Source organism: Eurypyga helias, unplaced genomic scaffold (assembly GCF_000690775.1).
Source record: "Eurypyga helias isolate BGI_N326 unplaced genomic scaffold, ASM69077v1 scaffold32345, whole genome shotgun sequence".
Classification (NCBI taxonomy): Eukaryota; Metazoa; Chordata; class Aves; order Eurypygiformes; family Eurypygidae; genus Eurypyga; species Eurypyga helias.
Window position 1 is genome coordinate 28,905 of NW_010251430.1, and position 19,338 is coordinate 48,242.

Sequence of the window (19,338 nt, forward strand, 5' to 3'; positions counted from 1 at the left end):
TGAGACAGTTTAAGGTAACCACTATGTGGCTGAAGTTTAAAAACCATTTCTATCAGTCAAGCAGTCAAAAAGGAAAAATCCACCTTGGCCCTATTGTCTTTTACTGCTACTGTTCCTGCGGCAAAAAGAACACAAACCGCTTCCATGACGCATTAACTGTACCTACTGGCGTACTTCAAGAAGTTTCTTCATACCAAAAAGTGGCGACTCACTTTCACAGACAGCTGGATGTAAAAGCACATCAACCACCTCACTCATTCCAAAGAATAACAGTTCCGGTCTGGGTCTACGAGTGTGCCTTAACAATCTATGGGTATGCCCAAAACCAGTCTGTAAAGCCACTTTATCCCTCACTTCGACACGGTTGTGGGTGGCCTTCGACATTCTCACCTGTCGTCACTGCTCTGTTCATCATGCAAGAGACGCTCCTTGTTTAAGCCGATTTTTTCAAGTTCATGGGCAAGTTTTTCTAGATCGTTGTTCATTTGTTGAGTCTTCAGTTTTTCATTCACCAAGTCCTTCCACAGGAAAAAAAGAAATCACAGTCAGTATTGTCATATAAATAAAATCACACAGTCTTAATTCTAGAAGCGGCGGGGCAAGAGTGCGTTATCCCTCGCGACTCGAAGAACTCAACGCTAACTCTCCTTCAGGTGTCAGCTCTCAGCTGTATCGGACATCATGCTCTCACCACGATGTGATGTCACTGCCGTTGCTTACTCCCTTCCTTTCTGCAGAACTCCCCTGGCAAATCGGGTCTCAAACACGAGGGTGAAAGGGAAATATTTTAGCCAGAACAAACACTAACAGGAAGTCTCTGAATAACGTTCACTGAACAAAGGTTCCACGAATGTCTGTGGAGAATGAAGCGTCCTATGGGTGTATTATTCCATTTGATTATTCTGATCACATCAATTCATTATCATAGAATCATAGAATCATAGCATGGTTTGGGTTGGAAGGCACCTTAAAGCCCATCTAGTTCCAACCCCCTGCCATGGGCAGGGACACCTTCCACTAGACCAGGGTGCTCCAAGCCTCATCCAGCCTGGCCTTGGACACTTCCAGGGATGGGGCATCCACAGCTTCTCTGGGCAACCTGTCCCAGTGCCTCACCACCCTCTCTGTGAAGAATTTCTTCCTGATATCTAATCTAAACCTCCCTGATTTCAATTTGTACCCATTACCCCTTGTCCTATCACTACAGGCTCTTGCAAAACCATCAGAGACACCAGTAGGGTGAAAGCATCAACCCTACAAACCCTTTTTCAAAAATGCAGATGTAATTTCTCTACGCTCTGAACAGATCACGATGGGAAAGGTACCACGTTTCTGTTTACCTCTCGTAAAGTGACCAGGGTTTTCTTATCGATGGTCGCTCTTTTCACGAGTTCTTTGTTTTCCTTTTCCAGTTCTTTCAGGCGTACACATGACTCTTTATACACAACAATTTCCTTAAACAGAGATTTATTTTCTTTTTCCAGGTTGCTAATTTTTACATTGTTTTCTTCTAACGTACTATCTTTAATTTCTGCTTGTTGTCGAAGCCTTTTGTTTTCTTTTTCTAGCTGCTTCTTATCTTTTTCCAGTTGAGAAGTCTCTTGTTCTAACAACTTATTCTCCTTTTCCAACTGCTCCAGGCGCTTACTGGAGATTTTTAACTCTTCCAAGTTCTTTTGCAGAGCCTGATTTTCCGACTCTAAATCCTGTAATTCACTTTCTAATTGCTGAATCTTCTTGTTGCTGTTCTCAAGGGCTTTCTGTAGCCTTTGGTTTTCTGTGTCTAGGCCTTGGTAGCTGACTTCCAAGCGTTCCGTTTTTTTAAATGAGGCTTTCATGAGTTCAAGGCTTTTTTTCAGTTGCTCCTTTTCACTCTCCAGTTCCTTATTTTCTAATTGTAGTTGGGCCACTTTAATGCTTGTACACTTCAAGGATTCGATTGTTCTTCTTAACTCCAAATTTTCTTCATCAAGTTGGGAATTCTCCTTTTCTAAGGATTCTAACTGAAAAGTGAGGTTCTTGAGGCTATCCAAAGTTTTTTTGAGCTTTCTGTTTTCCACTTCCAGGTCTGAGTTTTCTTGTTCTAAGGCCTCGATCTTCTCACAAGTAATTTTTAAGTTAGTAATTTTTTTCTGTAACAGTTCATTTTCCTTCTCCAGATGATGCAGCTCGTTCTCGAGTTCTTCTGCTCTCTCCCCTTTCTCTTTGTAGTGTTCCAGTTCTTTCCTGATTTGCTTTTTTTCAAATTCAATCTTGTTTAACTTACTGCTGGTCTCTTTAATAGACTCGTGAAGGATTTTATTTTCTTTTTCAATTTCTTTCATTCTCGCTTCAGCGCTGATTTGCGAGCGCTGTCTCAGAGAAGCTACGGTTTGAGTCAGATGTTCATTTTCTTGTTCTAATAGCTTAATCTAATTTTGGGGGGAAAAATTGTAAACTCTGGTGAGTGACACGCCAACAAGTAATTACTTGCATGTATCAGAGAATCCCACAGGTTGGAAAAGACCTGTAAGATCATCCAGTCCAACCATCACCCCAACACTACCCTACCCCCCAGACCATGGCTTCAAGTCCCACGTCTGCACGTTCCTTGAACACCTCCCGGGATGGTGACTCTATCGCTTCCCCGTGCAGCCTGTTCCAAGGCCTGGCCACCCTTTCAGTAAAGATGTTTTTCCTAACCTAAACCCTCCCGACACAACTTGAGGCCGTTTCCTCTTGTCCTGTCAGCAGTTACCCAGGAGAACAGGCCAGCACCCGCTTCCCAACACCCTCCTTTCAGGGAGCTGTAAAGAGCATAACACCATAATGTTACACCAACAAAGCACAACCCAAACCAAAGTGCTATCTATTTCTTAGCTTCATTTCTTTTTAATTTGTGTTTACCCAGATTTAGGTTATTTTCCTTAAACTCTGTAATTTCCAGAGATGTGTGTCCACAAAGAACAAAACCTCAGCCAAGTTCCAAAGAAAATTCGAGATGAAGGGAGGTGTGGCAGCCACAAAAGTGTCCTTATCTCACTTGGAAAAAAATCAGAGGTGATCTGTGGCGATATGAGGGCATCCTGATCACAATCAGTAGGATTTGGGGAAGAAACACATCAGTCACATTGATTTTTGAGTTAAAAAGAACCCTTGGGCACACCATTCCAAAAGTGCTTCCAAAGTAAATAATTTTAGAACTGAATTATTTTCTTAGGTAACATATTCCCTGACCCACTTCAAGGATAAAGGCAGCATTTACATTTGAAGTTTTAGTATTTCTCGACTTTTTCAGTTACTCAGAATTATTTGAAGTTATTACCAACAGATAGAAAAATTCAGAAACCCGTCCAGATCAATATTTAAGAATACACTAACAACATGGCAGAAGGGATGTTTCAGCAATAAACTGCTTTGGAGAAATGCAAAAGGGCTAGTTACAATGAGAAAATTACAGACTTCTTTCAGATTTGAGTCTGAACATGGCTATTAATTACAGGATCTACAGCTCCGTTCCCAGCAATGACAAACTGTTCTGAAACTATTCATGAGAAACTAATTAACAGGTGTCTAAACCCACAACTTTGTAACGCTTCTGTACAGAACCTGGTATGTTACTGAACACGCTTCATTACTTCCTGTGAATTCTGCTTCTATAATCCACACTGAATCCAAAAAATCATGATCAATGCCTCCACCCACCATTTTCGATGGAATCCTGCAAACCTTGTAGAGTCGACTCCACCAAGTTTCACTTCAGCACAGGATTCGTAAAAGACATGAAAGATGCTGCTAACCCATCACAGCTCCCAAGGACATTGTTTTTAAGTGGAAGTAGAACTGACATTGCAGTGGGACTACACCAACACATTTAGAACAAGATCCACTTCCCTGATGGTTGAATTTGTCTTACGACTTGTTCCAGAAAGCTTTAATCCTTTTTTCCCTAGAGTACACTTCTTATTCAATGCACAAATCAATTACTGTAACAACGAATGCCTCTGAACAAGACAAGATGGCTTATTTTCTTTAAAATTATCCCCACTGTTCTCTTTAAATGAAAGTAAAGCTTCAATTCCAAGCTCCCCCCTCCCCCTCCGCCTTTTTTCTAAGTCTGGAATTTAATTTACTTCTTAAATGGAGCCTTTAAAAATTGTCAGGATTTTTAAAATACAATACCCCAACACACTGCACTGTTAAATCAATCTAAAAAATGTCAGTCTCATCAAAAAGTGAGTGAAATTTACAGAAGGCAAGTACAGTTCTAATTCTGAAGGACTTGATTACTAAAGATACGATTTCCAGAACTCTCGTTTCCTAGTGCCTGCTTTCCACAGGCCTCCAAAAGACATTTCCACAGGCTCTGCAAAGACCTTCAGAAGGTGTCAGCACCCGTGAGATACATCAGTGACAGTCAGTACCCTCCCAAACACAGCTCAGAATCTTTTACAAAGACCCAGATGCCAGTTTCTGGCAGACAAGAAGGAGTTCTGCAATCTACCCCCAAGTCACAGCTAGAAAACATTCCAGTATCGAGGAGTACTCTGGATGTGATGGCTCCGACTCCAGATAAACAAGACTGAGCGACACAGGAGGAGCGGAGCCAGCGGAGCAGCAGCCCAGCCTCACTGGTCTGTTGAGTCCCTTTGAGAGAGAGGCTGCTGCAGTTCTCATTAACGCTCTGACACCCCTTCAAACACTGACCCGCAGTCTGGAACCTGCTTTTCCTCCGTGAGAGGCGTCTGGCTTACCTCCCAAGTTCCCAGCTTTCCGTTTCGGCCGAGCTACGCCCTCTAAGCAGCTACAGCAAACGCACAGCCCACGAAAGCCACAAAAGCGTTACAGAACACTGAAAAGTTCTAAAACTAATGGCAAAGCCTCAGCTAAAAATGAGTCCCGGCTCCCACCGGCTCCAAGTCTCAGACAAGCCAATTTGCTGCAGATAGGTCCTTTTGGCAAATCTGCTACATTTCCAATGCCTTTATACTCATAAAGGAGTACAGAAGTGGGACAGTACGGTACAGTGCCGCAGTAAGACTTTTGATTCTGCTACTCACTTGTCGCTCTGAGTTTTCTCGCAGCATTTCAAGCGCCTTTTCAAGCTGCGCCTTTTCTTTCATCAAATCTTTACTCAGATTTTGACTGTTCTGAAGACTTTGTTTCTCTTGGCTAATTTCCTTCTCTAGCTCTTCAAGCTATGGAAAAAGAAACATGTTTTTTAAACGTACTTAAAACCAACAACAGTATTACCCTTAGCTGGGTTGAAGGTACCCTTACAGAAATGAATAAAGAAGGTTAAAGGAAAGACTATAAAGGAATTTTCTACTCTTTATCTGAAACAATTAATCTCTTTTAGGAATAAATTTACCTCAGCCAGAATTTTCTCCGGCTCAGATGATTGTATCTGTAAAGTACTTTTGCGTAAAAAGAGGGTCAGATTTTATTAGTTCTGGATATTTCCCCAAACATGTTTTTTTTCCTCTTAAAATTCCATTTTTTTGAGATTATACCGCTCCTCCAAGCCCCTTTTAACTTACAAGACTGAAGGTTGTTTGTTCTTACTTAACTGTTTCAGGAGATACTTAGGATGATTCCTTGGTTGTTAAATACACAGGGTTTTTTTGTCAAAGTTTCACCTTGTGATGTTGCCAGACAGCAAAACTTTCCGAGTGAAAATAGCCAAGTGTGATTTTTCTGTCACATGTAAGTTATAATTAGCTCCTTAGAAGGAAAATACACATTGTATTTTGAAAGAATCATCTGTTGGAAGGTTTATATTTTATGTCAAGTCTGCTGGCCACATTACCCAACCCCAGAGTCGTCCAGACACAACCTGGACCCCAGGCAGGGAGAATACTTTAGAAACAGATCACCTGAATCATACGCTAACACTGAGGAATAAAATCACAAAAAGGCAGTAGAATGGAATTTGTTGATCCAAAATACAGAAAAAGCACAGTGCCAATTAGGCCAGAACCTGAATTAAATCTTTCTCTTAGGATGAGAACACTCATTTTTGACCAGTCTTTTGCTTCTCTCTCCCTGTTTGTCTGAAATTCAGATTTTCCTGGCCCCTTGCTTACCCGACCAATGCACGTTTCACAGGAATATTGGCAAATCCACTGGTTTTTGCACAGGAGAAGCCAGAGGTTCAATCACCCAGCAGGGATGCAGTCAGCTGGAACCGAACTTAGCCATCGCCTGCCCAACTGGGGGCTGGGCGGGGAGTTCCTGCGGTCACTGGGTCTCCTGTTTATACCACCCTGTGTTAGCCGTTTGTTTTCAGAGAAAGCGTGTCCAGACAGAAGCAGACTACGCATGCCGCATTCGCAACAGATGCTTTGTTCAACGGGGCGCTTTGTGCTGAAGTGATCACTGTTCACGACATCGGTGTTAGGGGCAAGTGCGAAAAGGGACAAGTCGCCAGACATCCAAAGGGGTCAGGACAGTATCAGACAACCACAAGGACCTGCCTACGGCTTGCTTCTTACACCTCTTCCTTTCTTTTGTACCCTCCGAGCTGTCCTTCTGCTACTGCACAGAAACTCAAAGCAGCACACGGGCTGCTGCAAAAAACACCAGACTATTAAAAAATCAGAAGCATGGAAGTATGGAATACAGTGGGGATTTCTTGCCATTTGTTTTTTAAATTCTCTCTTACCTATTCTTCTCTAAGAATGGCCCGACATCTGAAATCTCTGCTGAAGTAAAAGCTGTATCAGAAACTACAGACGTTTCAATCCACTCTAATTAGTCCCCGGTATTATCCAATTTTTACTCTCTATAAACATCACTGACTAAATTACTCCATTTGATACACATAACTTGGAGGGTAAAATATGGTAGATCAGCACAGAGAAATCTGACAAACTCCTCTCATTCTCTTGCTCATCAATTCCTGCGCCCACCTTCTCTCTTTCTCAGTTACGAAAGAGGACACATGACCAAATTTTCTGCTTACCAGCCCTCACCTGTGCACTCAAGCCTTCCCCTGCTTAAAAATTACCAGAATTAAAATGATGTGCTCAAGTATCATACAACACTTCCGTTACTCATTATGTCCCCACCATGTTAAAATTTTTGTTTCCCTCACCAGACCTTTGTGTGCAAAACGGTCACATTCTTACATCAATAAAAATGAGAAAAACCTTTGAGGTAGTTTTCTTTTTCACCATAAACTTCCAAACAGCACAAAATCATTCTGACCCTGGTAATACTTCACCCAAAATAACAGCAATTCATAAAATTACCCTTTAGAAAGAAAACGGCAAGCAAATTCAGGCAACTCATACACGATTCAGACAGACACCCACGCTTACCTTTTTGCTAAGTCTTTGGTTTTCTTTTTCCATTTTTAGAATCCTCGAACTACTGCCTTCTACAGAGCCCACTGCACTTTGTAGTTCTTCGACTGTCTTCAGCAAACTTTGGTTTTCCATTTCCAACTTCAGTAATCTACTCGATGTCAGTTCATTTACTTCATGACCAAGTGATTTCTGTGGCACTGTATGGAAAAAATCACCATTAACAAAGAAGATTACTTGATACCTGGAGTTCCTGGACTTTGCATGTTTGGACTAGGGTTTAGAAGACTTTTATGGTCCTCCAATGCCTTCTTGGTGAGTAGAGCTGGTTAGGAGTAACGACCCATCCTCCTTACCCAACAGATAGCACAGCAGATGCATAAAAGGAAAAATTCTGTTCATCTTACATTTCCTAATCACAGCAGAGATTTGCTTCCTGCAACTGAGGATGTATCTCTAAATATCCACGAATCCTTTCTACGGGATCCAGTATATGACCACGCACACTATATTGGAGGAATCACTCGTTTTGCCACAGTGATCCCTGCAAACACTGAGAAAAACTCTGAGAAGCCTTAACAAATATTTTTTAACTCTGAGAACAGGAAAGCAAGGCAACTCATGGTCTGTGCTACAAAGCACAGAAGTCTGAATGTCAATAATGGGCGCTGGGTTCATCTGCCTGAGGGCAGGATGGCTCTGCAGAGGGATCTGGACAGGCTGGATCCATGTATGAGGTTCAACAAGGCCAAGTGCTGGGTCCTGCACTTGGGCCACAACAACCCCCTGCAACGCTCCAGGCTGCAGGATGAGGGGCCGGAAAGCTGTGTGACAGGAAAGGACCTGGGGGTGTTGGTCAACTGCCAGCTGAATATGAGCCGATGTCTGCCCGGGTGGCCAAGAAGGCCAACGGCATCCTGGCCTGTTATCAGGAACAGTGTGGCCAGCAGGACCAGGGCAGGGATCATCCCCCTGTACTGAGCAAAGGTGAGGCCGCACCTTGAATCTTTGGGTCAGTTTGGGCCCCTCGCTGCAAGAAAGACACTGAGGGGCTGGAGCGTGTCCGGAGAAGGGAACAGAGCTGGGGAAGGGTCTGGAGCACAAGTCCTGTGAGGAGCAGCTGAGGGAGCTGGGGGGGTTCAGCCTGGAGAAGAGGAGGGCTCAGGGGGAACCTTATGGCTCTCTACAACTCCCCGACAGGAGGGTGCAGAGGGGGGGAGGTCAGTTTCTTCTCACAAGGGACAAACGGTGGGACAAGAGGTAAGAACAGCCTCAAGTTGTGCCAGAGGAGGTTCAGATTGGGTATTAGGAACAATTTCTTCACGGAAAGGGCTGTCAGGCATTGGAATGTGCTGCCCAGGGAAGGGGTTGACTCACCATCCTGGGAGGTGTTTAACAGTTGTACAGACGTGGTGCTTAGGGACATGGTTTAGTGGTGGGCTTGGCAGTGTTATGTTGATGGTTGGACTTGTTATTAAAAGTCTTTTCCAACCTAAATGATTCCATGATATGTAACAAAATGTAACTCCAAGGTATTTTTGGGGTTTACACCTGTGGTTAAGTGAACAAGAATCTCAAGAATAGACTTTAAACGTTTTCTGGGGTTTTTTTAAACAGAAAAATAGCCCAAAACTGTCATCTCTCCAGAGGATGAAAGACCCTTTAGAAGTGAGGGGCTGTAATGTCCCAATCCTGTCTAGCATCTGAGCTTGCAATTTTCCTATTTTATCAGTTTTCACGTATTAACTACTATGTTTACCTTCAGAAAGTTCAGTAGTCCTATTTATCTGTTCCAGTTCCCAGCCAAGATGCAATGATTCATCCATACTTTGTTTCTGAGCCATTTCTAGAGTCATATTTTCCTCCATGAGTTCCTCAATCTTCTTTCTGTCCATATCACGCTCCTTAAAAATTATTTCACAAAGAACTTTAAAACAAATATGTCTCAACGTGTACAAAGTATTTTAGAATCTGTTACGCCACAGAGAAACGCAAAGTGCATCTTCTGATTTGATGATACACAGTGAGACAGGGAGAAACAGACAAAATTATGGAGAACTTCAAAGAGAAGGGTAAAAACCAGAAAAGAAAAACACACAGAGAAGAACCTCTTCTCATCGCAACTTAGGGCAATGACTAGTTACTCTTTTCCAAAGTTCAGTTCTCAGAAAATCAGGACACAGTACACATAAGCACAGGTTGGTAGGATACACAAAAGCCAAATGGACAGAGAAGCAAAATTTCATCTTCCCTAAACTATCCTAAGGCTACTTTGATGCAAAACGCTGTGACAGGACTGGGCCCGTGACGAGTGCGTCTCACCCAGCTCTTTATAAACCCCCCTCCCCACACATGCTCTCTTATTAGGAGTAAGTTGCAGCTGTAACTCTCAACATTTTGCAGAAAAGGAAAGGAAACAGAAGGTCAGTCTTTAAGAAAAACTAAAAAACCAGCCCCAACCACATAATTAGGACTTTGTATTTTAGACCATTTAATTTTTGGATGAGAACGGGTTAAAAGCGGAAACTACTCTGGTTAACCTTAACAATATATCACTATATTGCCAGAAATCTGAATCATCTCTTTTCGTTAAGTATTAAGTGACACTAGACTATCTTCACATTAAGAAAATTGATCATATCCTTCTTACTAATGAGCCTCTCTATTTCTTATCGTCCTATTTTAGCTGTCGGATCCAACACTTTACGAAGAGTACTGCCTTCACAACTTTTCCTTCCCTAGGCAGAACCAAAGCTGCTGAGGAAATGGTGTCTGAAAAGCGTTAGTAAAGCGAGACAAACCTTTCTCCTCTCCCCCACCGTTTTCACTGGAAGTTCTGTTATAAATGGAAATGAAATTCAGTGCATGTCAATCTCCATGTACACTTACCATCTCCATGTCGTGTAATTTAGCTTTTAATTGCAGATTCTCTTTTTCTAACTCATGTAACTTATCAGAACGGGCCCGGGTCCCCTCTAATTGATCTTCCAACATTGTCTTTGTTTCTAGCAACACTTGATTGTCTTCTTTTAACTCCTGCAAGAGTTCAGCAATTAAAGATGCTCACAAGGGAAGGTATTTCCTTATTAATATGAACTTTGATAGGCATCATACCTAGTTTTAGAAATGTTGCTGTAATGCTAAAACATTCATTTGGAAGCTGTAACACATTTTCTTAATTAAAAAAAACCATATTTAAAGCAATTTCACATAACTAACTAACTAAAGTTCTTTTAAAAGAAAATTTTACAGAACTTGAGAAAAATTAAATAGTCCCTAAACCATGAAGAATAAGTAAGGTGTCAGTCAGTCCATACATCAAATCCCTGGGATTTGAGCTGTGACCTGGAAAGATGTATTGCACGTATACAGACCACGGCTAAGCAAAAGGCTGATGTCACATAAAAATTAGAGGTGTCAGGCTCAAAACAAACAAAAAGAAGTAATTCACACCCCGTGTAACTGAACTGCGGAGCTTACTGCTACATGACTGTGCAGATGAGAAGGCCTACACGCGCTGAGAAGGTATCTAATCCATGCAAACAAGGCCAAAAAAAGCTCAAAAGCACCACCTCCACGTAGGAGTTTCCTGAGCACAGACTGCTGGAGGCTGGGGGAGCACAACAGGAAAGCATCACCAAGTGCTTGCTCTGTTCTTTTGCCCTCCTCTAAGCACCTACTACTGGCCACTGTCACAGACTGGAGACTGATGTAGATGCTCCTTTCAGTCTATTATTTATCGTATTATCCCACTGGAGTCCCTAATCGTTGGGTTATAGGAGATGTAGAACAAAACTTGAGTCATTTTCTACAGGTCATGATTAGGTTTACAGGCAACTGGACAAACTGACCTAAGCCCGACGTCAGGACACGATGCTGAAAATCCAAGCGCATTCTTAAAACACAATATGCAAAGGTCCTTAACAGCTTTAATCTATGTACATGGAGGGGTTATTTTTAAATGGCATCTGATGAAAACAGTAATTTGTAAAAACATAAGATTAGCAATTTTACTCAGGACGTAAAGACAAAACTTTTCAAACTTCAGCACCGAGTCAGCTGCCAAGTGGGAAGAAAGATCAGTGAATGCAACATAAATACTTATCTTCCATACTCAAAAAAAAAAGTGAACTTATTATTATTATGAAGCAAAACCAACTAATTAACATCTGTCTCTATTCAAGCATGCTTGAAAAAAAATCAGATAGTTTGCAAGCTATGAAACACTAACAAATTTTAGGGTGTTTTTATTAGTTTAAACATTCTATGAAAATGAAATTTCCACTGTTTTCAAATCCTGTACAGAAATCTCTTTTCCTTTACTGATTTTTTTTATCCACACGCTTTCAGTGCCTCTTATAACAGTGGTAGTTACAAACAGTTTACAAAGCTATTCATGCCAGATGATTTTCAAATAGCTCACATACAAAGTTTGCTCATAGGCAGGGAGGCTGATGACAACGCTACTGCTCACAGCACCCCATTTTCCAACAGACCCACGTAGGCCAGCCTATGACATCGTATAGGGGTACCGGCCAACAGCCGTGAGGGTGTCTGAGAACATAAACCAGAGCACTGGGCCCCTGTTGCTGAGCTGAACAGCAGTATCTTTTTAAAGATGTTTAAAGCATGTCAAACTGATAAAGAGCTGGAGGTGGAAAGCAGTTTCCAGCCTTTACATGGTGCATGAAGGCATCTTTGGAGCCTTCGCAAGAACAGATGTTTCAATGACAGCTGTCAAGGTCTGTATTCAGTGTACCTTGAGAAAGTTCCTTCAAATTTCAGAGTATCTCACGTTATGTGGTAAATCGACACAACTGATTTCCACAAGCTACACTAAGAACAACCATCTTAAAAAAGGCAGGTCTTAGGAGCCACGATTATTTTCCAAATTTCAGACCTGCCTAAAGCCCTTCTAGCAATGTTTCAATCCACACCACACACCTTCTCTCTCACAGTCTTGTGTTACTTGTTCCAGAGTGCAGTCCTCTCGGAAACAACTATCCATCTCATTCTCCATTAAAAACCTACTAAGTCCTGTGTCGGTTGATACGCTTCATTTCTGACTAAAGCTATTCCAGGTTTGGGATGAAGGACCTACAACTGAATGTTAAAAAGATTTGGGGTTTGCCTTGCCGTTCTTCCCCTCTCGCCAACAGTAGTTCTGGCGTTAGCAGCTGTTTTATGCTGTGACATATGAAGCCTACATTCATTAAAAGGTTTTAACTTTTACGGAAAGAAGTCTTTTTCCAGAGGGTGTTCTATCATAGAAAAAGGCTGCAAAGGCTGCGGACATTCCATCACTCTTAAAGCACGGATTAATGCCAAGCACTCGTCTGGAGCGGTATGGGTGTGTAAAAATACCTTGCTTAAAGCAGAAGGGCTGAATGAGTCCCCGAGATCCCACCCACGCCTGTGAACCCAAGAGGCCACATTAAATTAAGCAGGTACGTAAAAATATTCTGTATCCTAGTTTAGCCTAATATCTTGGGTTTGCTTTTTGGTCATTTTAACTCTAAAGAAAGGGCCTCATACCAGTATCTCAACAACTACATCTAGGCTACACGACTTTTTTCCCAACAAGCATTCATTTTGAGTTCTCCTTGCTTTTCTAGGAGTCTTTTTTATGACCACCTTGAAAATTTCTTTAAACTTTTATTAGTTTTGGCTCCCACAAGAAACTTTCATTCACAAATTCTGCCGCCTTGGCACCTCTCCCACAAATTTGCCATTTACAGACAGAATGGTGGCCTAAAAATCCTGCATGTTGATAATTTGTAAACTCCTAACTCATGACAGAACTGTAAGTCTCTCTTGCCTGGTGTCAGTGCCTCTTTTTTTTGAGTATGTTTTATCCATGGAATGCCATCATCCTATATATCCTAAACAGAGGCTCCTACTGATCTTGCTAGCTTCGAGCTATGGTGAATACTGCTGACTTCAAAGGAAAATGCATGCCATTAGACATAGGGGCTCTTCATAAAAACTGGAATTTGTGACAAAAGACTGAATACCATATATCCCAGAGCAAGGGAAAACACTGTTTTCACATCCTAATGCTTAACTCATGAAAATAACTTTGAAAAAGCCACAGCAAACAAAAAAATATGGTTATACAGTGGGTTTTTTTCCTTAATATACCTCCACTCTAGCTTTGTAGAATTCAATATCATGCAGCCTCTCTTTATACCGGCTGACTTCACTTTCAAGCTTGTCGACTCGAATTGCCTTCTCACGAAGAGCATCTAATTCATCTCTATACACTCTGGCAGAACGGGCATCCGAGAGTAAATTCATATTCTAGAAAATACAGAAATACAGAAATTCAGGGCAAGAATATGGGACAGTACATGCTGAAGGATAACACAGCCACTTCATTAATTAAATCGGGGTAATGCAGAGGGATAAGGTAATTCTGAGAAAGAAGAAAAAAATATTTGAGAGGCTCAGTGCAAATGATGTATTTCCACTACAATTGCATTGGCCTTCTTCATGGAGAGGTACCTGTACATTCCCAAATTTCACCACAGTGCATTTTCTTTCCAAGATCATCCCCGATAATTTTATACTCTCATATCCTAAGAATAAATGAATCGGATGTTTTCCCTCATTAGCCACACATAGACTAGAAGTATAAAGAAAACCAGACAGAATTTGAGTAATATGCAGTGCACGAACACTCATAGGATATATGTTGGTGGTAAATTGCTTGAATGTGGAAACAAAATATTTAGAGTAGAAATATTTACCTAACAGACTATTTTTCCAGCGTACCAGACCAAATGAATTACACAAGCTCATGTTCAGAGTTGGGGGGGGGTTTGTAGAAAGAGGCATGAAAACATGTTTCCCAATACAAAAAAAGGCAGGGGGTGTCTGTTCTGGTGGTGGCAACTTGGTTTTGCTCAATATTTTTAAACAACAGGTCTAAAAACCCCATACCTCTTGCTGAAGTCTCTTTAGTTCAGCTTCCATCTGTTCAAGTTCTTGTTTGCAGTCAAGCAACTGCTCAGTCTTTTCCTCACTGAAAAGAGAAAACACAAAACAGTCAAATACAACTGCAGAACGTGATAATTCTCATCTCACTTGAGAACAAAACACTGAAATTCCTGAGAGTTCCCTTATTTAAACCTGAATTTCATGGACATTAGAGTGTAGGACTTAGGTATGCCATAATGCGTTAGATTTCCTTACGGTTTAGTTTACATCTAATCCTTTTAATTTGCTCAGGTTTTCCTTAGTCCTTTGAATTGTTGTTCACTAAGATTCCCTACTTATGCAGAGCAGAAAACATTAGGGTATAATAAGGGATTTTTTGTGATAAGGGACTTTTTTGGTAAAGACCTGAAGTAATATACATGAATGTACCTGGAGATTCACATCCAAAAGTTAACTTAGAACAATTTCAAAATATACATTCAAAAGGTCCAAATATTTTCCAGAACAAGATGATGACCACCGATGCATCCTGTCACAGGTCAGGGAAAAAACAATTTTAAAAGCACTTTTGTGATTTTTCTTTTTCTTATAGAGATAAATAAAGCTTTTCAGGTGCCTTTATTCATTAAAAAAAGATATTGCTCAATAACCTTCATAATTTTATGAAATGCATAATGAATTTTAATTTCATGTACAGAACACAGTGTCTGCTTTAGTCTATTCAGAAATCTGTAGTAAAAACTATTTGACATAAAATACCACAATTTTTACAGGACTCATCCTTAACTTCCAGCTAACACTTATTTACTCAGTGCTCAAAAAATGACTTAACAAAATGAGTTCATTAAACAATGAGTAAGTGCAATGGAAACACTGATTTCACTCAAAGACACAGAATGCCTAATGTTCCAAATACGCTTGGAGAAAACCTGCAGTATCCAAAACTGTACACCCTTAAAGATACACTGCATATTCAAACATGCTGCTGTAGATTTCATGTTCTGGAACACAAGTATGAAACCAAAGAGAAGTAGTAGAGGGGGAAATAAGATAATTTAATGGACTGAAATGTACAATACCATATAATTTATTATCATTCATTTTCCTGTATTATTGTTCACATAGAAACACACAGGACCTAATATCGAAAATTAGGTGTGCAATTTCCAGCTCTGGAGTTCCTATATCACAAGCCTCAAGTCGCTGCTTTGCATCCAACTGAAAGATCATCTTTACAGACCTTTCATATGAAATTATATTAGCTGCAGGGCATATTAAACCAGGTATGAAGGTTCATTGACAAAACCAGATTATAAATAAATTTTAAGCTGAATATTTTCAACTCTGGACTGAATCTAATTTTAACTTTATCAAATACATGCAGCATTTAATACCAAATGCTACAGACAGAAGTTAATTTATCAAAGTCTAGTATTTTAAATCCACTGCTACGCATGAAGGAAATTTATTTATGAATTGAATTCAAATAGAGTGCAAAGTGTGAAATGTTCCCAGCCATCACTGTTGCCCTAATTGCATGCTTCAGCTACAGCCTAGAGAGGATTGTACTAAATTATACAGAACATACCAGCGTTCACTGTTTAGGCTATCTATTAACTGTCAGTCAAACTAATAACGGCAATTTTTTCACTAATTTTCTTGGTGCAGCTGTTTATAGAATATCCTGGGCGGGCTCATTTCAGGAGACACATAATAATACAGACACCAGAAAGAGAGCCGTATCTTTTTGTCCTCTATTCTTCACGAAAGCAAAGATGTAGTGGGGGAAGGGGATCCTCTGAGTAAATCAACCAGGCACTTAATCCAGCCAGCTAGCGATGATCTGATCAGCCAACTCTGATCAGAGCAGACTGGTGAGCTGATAAGCGTGACGTTTAATTTCATTTTACCTGTCTCCTCTCTCCACGAGACAAAGAACAGAATCGTTTAGGTTGGAAGAGACCTTTAACGTCATCGAGTCCAACCATTAACCCAGCACTGCCCAGCCCACCACTAAGCCATATCCCTGAGCACCACATCCACATGTCTCAAACACCTCCCGGGATGGGGACTCAACCCCTTCCCTGGGAAGCCTGTTCCAATGACTGACAGCCCTATCCGTAAAGAAATTTTTCCTAATATCCAGTCTAACCTTGCCCCAGCTCAACTTGAGGCCGTTTCTTGATGGATTAAATTTTAACAGTTGTATTTTAAGTCTAAACTGAACATATATTGCTCTGCTAAAACAACATTACACACTGCTATAGGGAGAAACAGATTCCCTATTGGCTTAATCCTGTGTTTCTCTTTAAATAACTACTCACTTGTGCTGGTTCTAGGTGGGATAGTGAATTTTCTTAAGCACGAGATCACTACTGCTCAGGTTTGTTCCTAGACTATGAAGAAAAAGAAACCGTAACTGACCCAAGCTGTAAAATTAACTCATTTTAGAATCATAGAATGGTTTGGGTTGGAAGGAACCTTAAAGATCATCCAGTTCCAACCACCCTGCCATGGGCAGGGACACCTTCCACTAGACCAGGTTGCTCCAAGCCTCATCCAGCCTGGTCTTGGACACTTCCAGGGATGGGGCATCCACAGCTTCTCTGGGAAACCTGTCCCAGTGCCTCCCCACCCCCTCTGTGAAGAATTTCTTCCTGATATCTAATCTAAACCTCCCTGATTTCAATTTGTACCCGTTACCCCTTGTCCTATCACTACAGGCCCTTGCAAAAAGTCACCCCCAGCCTCCTTGTAGAAATTACACTATTCCTCAGACATAAATAAACCACCGCTGCCAGTAAACTCCAGGTTTGCAGTGGGTCAAGAGATTTAGTGGAGTTTGCTTTGCCTAAGTTTCTGTCTTCATTTTTGTCAGGACCCAGCTTCCAGTCCCCACCTGCCTGCCCCATGTTCTTGAGTGCATCACCCCATAAGTGCCTCAACTGCAAAGCTATTCTCTTAGACACATACATGAATGCAGGTATATTAAAACAATAGTCAGACATTAATGATAACGAACAAGAGAGGAAGCACAAAGAACCTGCCTCTGAAACAACACGGCCACAACAGGGGAAAGAAAAAGGCAATGCTGCATTACATCAGCTGTATTTGTAAGAGTCAACTCCTGTCGAGCAAAGAGCCCATTGCCGTGCTGTAACATGCTCAAGAGGTTGCTCGGTTAGTTTTTCACGCAGTTCAGGGCACAAAAGATACCAAACTACCACAGCACTAGTTCACGGATTTCAGCATGTTTATGGTTCAAACATCAATATAATTCATAATACAAGTTAAGACAAACACAAATGAAAAGTTGTATCTGTCACACTGGACCATAAATACGCTTAGGTGCTAAAAAAAAGCTTCATATGGTGCAGTAACTAAAAAAAAAAAAGGCATCTCAAACTGTAGTTTAACATTTGAAAGAATGGAGAATTCACCTAGAGTACTACCATTGTGCAAAATCCACATTTTCAAACGCTTCTGCAATCTACGCGTACTCACAGCTCTTGCCTAAGCCGCCTTATCTTTGCTTTGGCATCCGCCAGCTCCACCGACAGGTGCTGTCGGCTCTCGGTGCGTTTCATGCCGGGAGATCCGCAAGGGGATTGTGCTGCCGAGGCGTGCGGCAGAAAACGGAGACAGTCCCGTTCTTCTGAGAGTTCTATGATAGTCTAAGAAATTACAAAAACGAGAGAGAAAATAAGCACAGGATTGCATTCAGAGCACCACTTATGTGTCAGAAACTAATATAATTCGCTGCCTTAATAAATCAAAGACTGAAATGAAGCGAGGATAATGGAAGTGGCTTGCCATAAAAGAAGCTAGAAGCCCTACGTACACCTCTATACCTAAAGCAAAGAGTAACAGCTATTTAACAGTGTCATTTGGCTATTTTAAACTACTCAAATTTAGACTTCTAAGTCACAGAATCATGGAATAATTTAGGTTGGAGAAGACCCTAATATCACTGAGTCCAACCATTAGCCTGGCACTGCCAAGTCCACCACTAAACCATGTCTCTAAGCTCCATGGCTACGTGACTGTTAAACATGTCTAGGGATGGCGAGTCCTCTTTCCCCTGTCAGGTAGTTGTAGAGAGCTATAAGGTCTCCCCTGAGCCTTCTCCTCTCCAGGCTGAACCCCCGCGCTCCCTCAGCTGCTCCTCACAGGACTTGTGCTCCACACCCTTCCCCAGCTCCGTTCCCTTCTCTGGACACTCTCCAGCCCCTCAGTGTCTTTCTTGCAGCGAGGGGCCCAAACTGACCCCAGGGTTCAAGGTGCGGCCTCACCAGTGCCCAGCACAGGGGGATGATCCCCGCCCTGGTCCTGCTGTAGTTGATCACTGTTCCTGATGTAGGTGAGGGTGCTCTTGGCCTTTTTGGCCACCTGGGCACACTGTCACAAAACTCTCAGTGCGTAGAATCGATTAGGTAATGAAATGGCACGAATTCCTTGAATGTGAAGATAAATATGAATCTCTAAAGAAACAGGTGTTCCTTAGTTCTTCATTGAGCAGCAGCAGCATCCTTGCTAATTGGATAAAGCATCAGACCTATAGGATACTCCTACTGGATCATATAAATAGATGTTATCCTACTACAAAGGTTTCTTGTGTTTTAAAGTTGATTTTCCTTTGCATTGGAGAAAAGGATTACCACACATCCTCTCCCCTCACGGTTAAGTTTGTGTTTTACTCTTATCAAGGTAATGAACTGGACAGATAGTCGTTATCTGTCAAAGGAATATTTGGAATAACTGCAACCTTAACATATTCCCACTCTATTGAGAGGCAATTCTGGGACCGCTAAGATGATTCATAACTTGCAATTTCTATTAAATGCATTTCTACCTCTTGATTCTTGCATAGTAGGTTGACTGTGCCTTGTGACGAGCCTGTAAAACCTCCTCCCCGAGTACGAATCCTGCTCCAGCTCACTCAACGCTGTCCAACAGGACACGGCAACGTAACAGGCACCTTTCAACAGCTGGTTTACAAACTGATGGGTTACTGATTCTCGTTCGTATTTTCTGTTTTCAACTACAGATGAATGTTATTGAAGATTGTTTCAGACTGGTTACATGAAAAAAATCATGGAACGGTTTGGGTTGG

The 19,338-nt window shown here is 41.5% G+C and overlaps 1 protein-coding gene across 1 annotated transcript in view; it reads right to left on the reverse strand.

The window, feature by feature from the left end:
* CCDC88A (coiled-coil domain containing 88A) overlaps positions 1-17,895 on the reverse strand; it is a 36,655-nt gene extending 18,760 nt beyond the window's left edge. Inside the window, exons 1-9 of the mRNA XM_010152033.1 lie at positions 17,730-17,895; positions 14,229-14,310; positions 13,428-13,586; positions 10,176-10,322; positions 9,046-9,190; positions 7,302-7,486; positions 5,040-5,177; positions 1,341-2,411; positions 391-518 (exon numbers count right to left, since the gene is read on the reverse strand). Of these exons, the coding sequence (XP_010150335.1) occupies positions 391-518; positions 1,341-2,411; positions 5,040-5,177; positions 7,302-7,486; positions 9,046-9,190; positions 10,176-10,322; positions 13,428-13,586; positions 14,229-14,310; positions 17,730-17,812 (2,138 nt within the window). The 5' untranslated portion in view covers positions 17,813-17,895. The remainder of the gene's footprint in view (positions 1-390; positions 519-1,340; positions 2,412-5,039; positions 5,178-7,301; positions 7,487-9,045; positions 9,191-10,175; positions 10,323-13,427; positions 13,587-14,228; positions 14,311-17,729) is intronic.
* Between the last annotated feature and the right edge of the window lie 1,443 nt (positions 17,896-19,338).